The sequence below is a fragment of the Saccostrea cucullata genome, unplaced genomic scaffold (assembly GCF_032062105.1).
Source record: "Saccostrea cucullata isolate Sc308-1 unplaced genomic scaffold, CSIRO_AGI_Scuc_v1 ctg3166, whole genome shotgun sequence".
NCBI lineage: Eukaryota > Metazoa > Mollusca > Bivalvia > Ostreida > Ostreidae > Saccostrea > Saccostrea cuccullata.
The window spans coordinates 127,743-136,403 of record NW_026923775.1 but is presented as its reverse complement, the minus strand read 5'-3'; the positions used below and the strand labels follow the sequence as shown (position 1 = coordinate 136,403).

At 34.1% G+C, this 8,661-nt stretch overlaps 1 protein-coding gene and 1 long non-coding RNA gene across 2 annotated transcripts; one reads left to right on the top strand and one right to left on the bottom strand.

The window, feature by feature from the left end:
- The first annotated feature begins 225 nt into the window (after nt 1-225).
- Nucleotides 226-1,900, top strand: LOC134264886 (uncharacterized). The gene is made up of 3 exons (XR_009991642.1): nt 226-355; nt 689-755; nt 1,517-1,900. It is a non-coding gene; the product is annotated as an uncharacterized LOC134264886 (long non-coding RNA).
- Nucleotides 1,901-3,374: 1,474 nt separating this feature from the next.
- On the bottom strand, nt 3,375-6,454 carry LOC134264885 (uncharacterized). Its single transcript, XM_062747143.1, has 3 exons — nt 6,340-6,454; nt 3,706-3,841; nt 3,375-3,616 (listed from the first exon to the last, which is right to left on the bottom strand). The coding sequence occupies exons 1-3, from the start codon at nt 6,391-6,393 to the stop codon at nt 3,411-3,413; spliced, it is 396 nt and encodes a 131-aa protein (XP_062603127.1). The 5' UTR covers nt 6,394-6,454; the 3' UTR covers nt 3,375-3,410.
- Between the last annotated feature and the right edge of the window lie 2,207 nt (nt 6,455-8,661).

Below are 8,661 nucleotides of genomic sequence, written 5' to 3'. Positions count from 1 at the left end.
TGAAACGTTTAAAAAATATTTATTTTATTTTTTATTTCTTTGTTTATTTATTCATTTTTAATTATTTAACCCTTACGTAGATTTTCAAAACTATGGAATATAACTTAGATTTTTCTCTAAAACTGTCGACTAACAGTACAATTACGTCGGGATCGAATTCGGGCTCGATAAGCAATTAATTTAAACAACACACCGCGCCGAAATTTAAATTTTTGGTGGGTTCCTCGCAGCCATGTTGATGTTGTACGGAAGGAAAGTTCGGAAGAGAGTGTCGTGAAAAGGAGAATCATGACTAGATTTGGATGGAATTTCTGTTTTGACAGAAGATGAAGACATTTTACGACCAGGTACTGCGGTAGGTACAATGTACAAAATATTTTAACATGTGTCCTTGAATGAATAATTGCTTCTGCTACTGTTCCTTAGTCAGGACACTACATATAAAACGCCTGGCAGTGAAATCGTTTGAGCAAGCGCTATTTCAATTTTGTTATAATAATTTAACACTTCTAAACATCTCTCATAAAGATGGATTTCAACCCGAATTTCCTCGTTTGGGATAGATTGAGGAATTTTAGTGTTCCCCTCTTCAACATTTACAGAGTATGTTGTACAATGTAATAATATATATTTATTTTTAAATGCATGTTCAAGATCATTTTCAGCACTTATTTTGATTATTTAATAGTTGCATGCAGTGGACTGTGCCCGAGACGATTCCCACAGCGCCGGCGAATAGTCAGCTTGTAAAAATGGTGAGAACCAGCTCAAATTTTTTTTATTTAACACAAATAACCTAACATTGTTTTTGTTAACTTGTTTCTTTTAGCATAAAACTATAAAAAATATTGCATCTACTATATACCAAGTAAAGAAGAGGTTTATATTCTCAATTTCCTTATCCTAAAAATACATAACAATGGATTCTGACAGGTAATCTAAACATGCTATAAATTGCACAGCTATGCATAATTATAATTTATTTTACATTAATTTATTTTACATAAATTATTAAAAATAGCTATCATATTCTATGATGCACAATTATACATGCATTATTTACAGGAATCAGGAACACAAAGATTTCTTAAATTTTCTGATTTGAGCAATAAAATCACATGAATTGAAATTACATGTATCTTATATCTTATTCAGTGTAAGTCAGGCATAGAGCTTTAGCTCTAGCTCTAACATTTTCCTTTAGCTCACCTGAGCCATTTTAAGGCCAAAGCGAGTTTTCTCATCAATGTCTGGTATTCGTCTGTCATCTGTAAACTTCTCAAATTTTTACATTTATCGGAATTAATCCTAATTTGAACCAAAAAATGAAAAAAAAAACACTGCCAGATAGTAAATTTCTATTCTGCACTATACTGAACTGTCAGGTTGAAATAACCAATTGTCTTTACAGTCTTGTAGAGCCTTACAGTTACTTTATTATTTGTCATATTTTATATGTTTATATATGCGAAAGATATTGATGATAATACATCCTAATGGTCATCTTTGCTTTCAGAAATCGTGCCAGCAAAGTTTGAAGTGTCTATGGAAATGATCAACATTGAACTTTCTGAACCTTCCTACTTAAAGTGAATCCGTTCATGACATGACCAGTTATTTGGCTACCCTCCAACATAACACCATTGTTTATTTATTCATTATTGTGAATTTCATGGGATATCAGTGAGGAAGTGATTCAAGCAGACACTTGAGAAATTTCGGATCTAACTTAATTAGGATCTTTGGAATATTCGGGGAAAATAGCATGTGTTGATTTCATGGGATCTTTTTATTAGTATAGTTGTGTAGTGGATATTTTGTACTTAATACATGTGTTTGTCACTCTAGTCTAGTCATTAACTTTGTACGGTAAATGTACATGGGCAACTGAAAGTTCATTGTAACTGCAATGACCTCTCCCAATGTCAAATGCCATATTTTAAAGAAATAGTTTGTTTTATTACAAAGACATGTTGATCAGTGAGAATACTTTGAAAAAATGTGCTTACATTGTACATCTATAAATGTATAAGTAATATTTGTTTCAGAACACATTGTACAAAAAACGATTTTTTAATTTTGAAAATATAGATTTGATCTATGATAAATTGTGATGTTATCATTATTTCAGTTTTCATTGTATCTTCCTGGGATTTCTTATATTTCCATGGAATTCCATAGATTTCTTAATATCCTTGTGCACAAATATGTTGGGCCAACATTGGGCCAACATCAGAATTGTAATTGTATGACATTGGGCCAACGTAGCGCCAACATGTCGGTGCAACGTTGCGCCGATGAGCAAAATTACATTGGCCCAATATAAATTTTCCGACATTGGGCCAACATAACTGACAACAGTGGCCCAACGTTGGACCAACGTCAGAATTATCGTTCTATGACATTGGGCCAACGTTGCGCCAACATGTCGGCGCAACGTTGCGCCGATGAGCAAAATTACATTGGCCCAATATCATTTTCCGACATTGGACCAACGTAACTTACAACGGTGGCCCAACATTGGACCAACGTCAGAATTATCGTTCTATGACATTGGGCCAATGTTGCGCCAACATGTCGGCGCAACGTTGCGCCGATGAGCAAAATTACATTGGCCCAATGTCATTTTCCGACATTGGACCAACGTAACTTACAACGGTGGCCCAACATTGGGCCAACGTAAGCTTGCTATCTGGGCTGTTGTATGCGGACTGCCAAACAAAAGATCCACAGGCAGTTCTGGTTTCCTGCCAAGCATCATTAAACTTGGACTGGTTCCTAAACTCTCATGAACTGAGGACCTGTATGCCCATAGTACAAAAGGTAAGTATATATCCCAGTCTGTTTGAGTAAATGCCACATATTTTGTAAGCATAGCTTTAAGTGTCCTGTTGAAACGTTTAACAAGCCCGTTACTCTGGGGATGAAAATGAGTTGTTCTAGTTTTGTCATTTCTGAGTATTTTGCACATCTCTTGAAACAATATCCCTTCAAATTGTCCATCTATTAAAATAATCGGCAATGACTAATATATACTGTATACAAGGTTATTTTCGACCCGTTTTATTTTCGCCCTTTCACACTTGCGGACAATTTTGCCCCGTTTTAAATTCGCCCTGTCAAAGTTTTATTTAAGTACTTATACTGTATTATATGAATTCGCCCCGTTTTAAATTCGCCTAAATGAGGCTAGGGCGAAAGGGGCGAAAATTTCCCTGTATACAGTATGACTTTCCTCTAGGAGTTCTGTTCAAGGGACCTACAATATCCAGAGCAACTCCTACAAAAACAATTCATATCTTTTGTTGTTGTTGTTGTTAAGACGTTTCTACGACCCCATTTTTAAATATATAAAGAAATTAAGAACACAACGATAAAATTTTATTCGCTTTAATAAATTCATATTGTTCTCATGGTAAGATTGTTGTGGATAAGGGTTGGGCACACTGAACTGTGCCGGGTACACCTCCACGCTTAGACAATAAAAACGGTTCGTGGACTTTGGTGGGATCTTCTACAAAGCGGCATTGCAGTCCAGTCTGGCACCCACAGTGACCGTTAGCGGTGTCTAACCAGGAACAGTGATCTCCCTCTAATTTGTATTTTTCACACACACCTAAGCATCCAAAGTAAAGAATGTGTGATGAATCTTTTTCGAGTGATTGTTAATTTTATATTACATCAGAAAGAGAAATGTTTACAAACCACTGGACATGTGCATGACAGGGCCAAGGAGATCTCCAGAGGCGCGTTTTTTCTTACTGACCAAATATGGTCCGTCATGTTTAAAACAGCATTCGTCACTTCCGCATTCAGCATCAGTCATGCAATGCGTTGCGGCCTTTGGAAAAAAAACAAAATAAAACAATTCAGACAAGGTTAGCTTTTTTAAAAAAGCTGAGAGTCAGCCACTGGAATACAGAAAGTTTCTTTCTTGTTTTGTAATGGTGTTTGATTTGATCTATCCATCATGTTCTGTTCCTTAAATGTAATGTTACAAATAAGAAAACGATTACAAGAATTTAACTTTTCTTACAATGGCATTTATTTGTAACATAATGCTGTACATAATAAATGATAAAGCATAGAATATTTTTTTAAATTCTGCATCGTGATCATAACACTCCAATAAATTCTCTTCGGCGCAGACATCAGAGAAAGTTCATCGTATATCGGTAAATGAACATAAGCCACCATGGCAACTAAGATCACGTTAACTTCTATAAAAATGAAATATAATATGATGAATAAAAGGAAGGTAGACTTTGTATTAGATTGTTTTTAAATATTATTAAATAGCAGTTTTCATTTGTGCATTTCGAGGCAATGCATGATGTGGAGGGAGGCGGGGAGGAGGGGGCATACTGCATGTATATTTAATTCCATTTCTAAGTTTGAGCATCCATTTTAGTGTTATTAGGAAAGAAAAGAATTCCTTCCAAAAAAGTAATGAACGCCACGGAAAACAATTTAAATGGAAATTCAAAATATGTTTATACATGCAGTACGTATACATGTACACAAAATGTCTTTGATGATGTCTACCATCATAGCAAAACTATAGATTGAAAAACTGGAAACCATCCCCCCTCTCTCTCCTTTCATTGGGGGGGGGTTGACCCTGTCAATAAATCAGCACAGTAGTCTCAGCTATCGCATTTCCACTGTGGTCAATTTCTCACATGTGGGCGCGGTTCACGTGCACAAGCGGCACTTACACGTCTATCATCATGTAAATTATAAGAATTTAATGTCTTACAGTGGTCTTCTGATGTTTTCATAACTTCCATCATTAGAGTGAAAAGAAATTAATCTTTTTTTTTCTATTTTGGGACCTTTGTGGCAAGTGGATTGTTGTGTGAATGCCGACCCGTACATGTCTTCTACAAGGTATTGAATATTGATCAAGGGAGTCTTGCATCAGGCATCCAGAGGAATACACAATTTAAATCTTCGGCTTGCAATGGCGATTGAGGGAATAAATGTACTTATTTTCTATTAGAAGCAATGAAATATTTTCATAGTATCATTTAAAAACTGACAAATATCCCATCTAGAAGCTGAACAGTCTATGTCATTAATTTTCGTCGAGAACGACGAAGAACAATGTAGTCTATATATAGATCGAGGTCGTGAGTGTGCGTGAAGAAGCACGCCTCTGGTTGGAGAAAATTGTGCAAATCTTTTTCCCAGAATTCCGATTAACGCAAGCGCACTTGCAGTTTCATCCTAACGTAACTAGTCAGCCTGGGGGCTGACTAAATACTTTTTGTCCTCCGAAAAACAATTTAGAAAAAGTTGTGGGTCTTGTATTTGTGTTAGCATTGCATTGCCTCTCTGTATCTATACGTTTGTGTCAATGTTGCAAACACAGTCATTATGATGCATTTATATAATTATTGAAACTTTCGAGGGGAAAATTATCTTTTGAATGCAAGGACAGTTTCAAAGTTCGAGTACAAAGTTTTGTGATAAAATGTGGACCCAATTTAAGGAACACATTCCAACAAATTGTCATTGTATCATATCCGGTAATGAACTGTCTAAAAGGGTTGCTTATTCTTTTAAAAACATAATCCAAATACCGATCTGGTCCTGTTTTTGCCCCGATTACATCACTGATAATCGGTCATGCATAGGCAAAAGGCCATCAACAGTGCTTTCCACTGACCCGGTTACAGATAAGATAACGAACAGTATTCTAGCTCGAAAGTCCATTGAACAATACCAAATATAAGCAGAGGAAATACGGACATCCAAAGTATCAGAGGTGGGACCATGTGCCATGGAGGAGTGAGCTTCCCCTGCCGTGAATGTTTGTTATTTTCACTTTTTCATTTGCTAGAATTACCCTCAGATCGAGCTGAGGGAAAATCATTGACAATTGATCATCGACAGTGCTTTCCACTGCGCAGCTGTGAGGCGGTAGTCACGTGATATAGAAATTATGTGGAAAGAGAAGACATCCAATTTAATAATCAAGACAATGAATTGTACTTCCGTATGCATTGTAATATTCGATATTAAATTTGTTCCTGGCTTCAGAATGTGGTGCTCTAGACTTGTTTCCATTTGAAAATGAAGTCATTTTTTTTCTTGGGAAGCTCCGCTGTTTTCACTTAAAATACAAAGTATACTAGTATGTACATTGAAGTACGTTTGGTTCAACATGTGTTCCATCGAATTAAAATGCCGTATATGATCCCTATATAACACCGATGGAGATTTTTCTTATGGGTTTTGTTATTGACTCACTTTCAATTAACATTTATCTGTTTCATCCTTCTCTTAGAGAGAGAGGGGGGGACAGGGTCAGATGAGAGGATCGTTTCTACTTACCCATGCCACACTCAAAGTACAAGCGACTCCCAGACAAATCAGTAATCCTCTCATTTTCTTCTGTTCAAACTTAGTGGAATAATTTTCGAAGAAGCTACTTTATATCTGATAAGAACCACGTGGATTTAGAACACCGTTCCCAAAATTATTCATAATTTGCAGACGTCACCTTCTGTACAATATGTGTAATTTCCATGGAAAATAGAATGCTTCTATTTTTAAGTAAAACAGAAATTAATGTCGAGTAAAGTAAATTGGCTTCGTCATTTGACATTTGACCATAGCTCAGCTACAAGTTCAGCAAGCATCTACATGTTTTATTGTCTCAATAACTAGTATTTCTATGGACAATTACAAGTACATGTATTGAATCTCTCAAAACCTTTTATGGACAACCTTAAACAGTAACTGCCATACATACATCAGACTGAATTTTAAGTCCTCTGCAACAGCTTTTCATGGACATTGGAGACAGTGAAAAATCATAGGTTGAATAATAAAGCCTAAATTTTAATGTATGCATGCACATTTCTGTTAACAAAAAAAATAAATAAAGACGATTTCTTTGTAGTTGTTTTGAAGAAAATAAATGACAAATTCATTTACTGCTTTTGTTTGTTTTGTCGATTTTTTAAATTGAAAAAATGTAATTAATTTATGCGCTATTTTTATCACATTTTCTTACCTAGAACAAACATTCAACCAGTGATTTAAAATATGAAAATTTTGATTTCAAACAATATTTGTTAATCATAAAAGAAAGGAATTGCACCTTCTGATGACTATTAAATCTGAAGACCGTTTTCCAAGTATGCGGTAATAATAAAATTAATATTTTTTGCAGAAGTGTTATCCTGTCTAGATCATTCTATGGTCAAGTGTAGACAGTCCAAGAATTATATTTTTCTTGTTTTGCTATGAAATTTCTCCTCAGATGTACTTGATAAACAGTGTGTTAAAGTGTATATACTACAGCTTTTGTTTTGAAATAAATCAAATCGTTACGAAACTTTTATCAGGAATCATTATAGGCAAAAAAAAAAACCACAGTTGAAGCAGCATGTGGTAGTTTCATATGTTTCATGACCCCCGTGGGTAGGATGGGCCACAATGAAAAGGGAAGAAGAGCAAGTCCAACGTTATTCAGATAAGCGTTGTGGTTTATATGGGCTTAGTTTTTATAAAAAATTGTTATAAAGACTTAAAATTGTCTCACAAAATTCAACACTCAAGGCCTATAGAAAATATCTATGAATTCGATATAACAAATTAAATAAGTCGTTTTAAACGGATTTAATGTGTTATTATATGTTAAAGAATTTGTACAGTAAAACTCGTTTAGTACGAACACGGATGTAGCGAATTCACGGATATAGCGAATTTTTTCTGGGTCCCCAGCAAAATTCTTTACAAATCTTTGTAAAATTTAACAGTTATAACGAACTCTGATATAACGAATTACGGATATAGCGAACTGATTTTGAGCCCCGTTTAGATTAAATATAAAGAAAAATACATCATTTATAACGAAGTTTTCAAAGATCTCAAAATTTGATAATTGAACTGAATTAGTTTTCTTTAAGCAAATGTATGTAAAATTCAATTCATAATAAAACCTTAGGTATTGAAAGTATATTTTGTAATATTTGCATCCCTAACATATTTTGCAGTAACACTTGAAAGAAATCATGCATATTGCGAATTCGCTATATATTGTTATGCGAATTCGTTATACGGATATAACGAATTAAATTCACAGGTCCCGAGGACTTCGCTATAACCGAGTTTTACTGTATTAACGAATTGAATTTGTGATAACACATTAAAGAATTTGTTTTAATGAATTTAATTCGTTATAACAAATGTTTGAAACCCTATAGCTTTTTAACGAATTTAACAAATTTGTTGTAACAGATTAATTCATGATATCGAGTTCAAAGAAATAAATTGATTGAATTTTATTCGGTCTAACAGATTCGACAATTTATTACAACGAATTCACATATATTCTTGATAAATCCTCAGTACGCTTTCCTAGTATACTAGCATAATTCCGATCGTTATTACTATAAATTTTATAATTTATTCAAAGGAATTTTATTCAGTCGTTATAACAAAAAAAAAACAACAACAAAAAAACAACAACAAAAAAAAAAAAACAACAAAAAAACCCAAACAAAAACGTAGACTTATTTTCAACGAAAACCTGTTCTAACAAATTTTTGAATTCTTTGTAACAAAGTTAATTAAACAAAAATGTTCAACGTAATTATATTAAAATTTTCTTGTAACAAATTCGACAAATCGTTATTTTAAATTTGC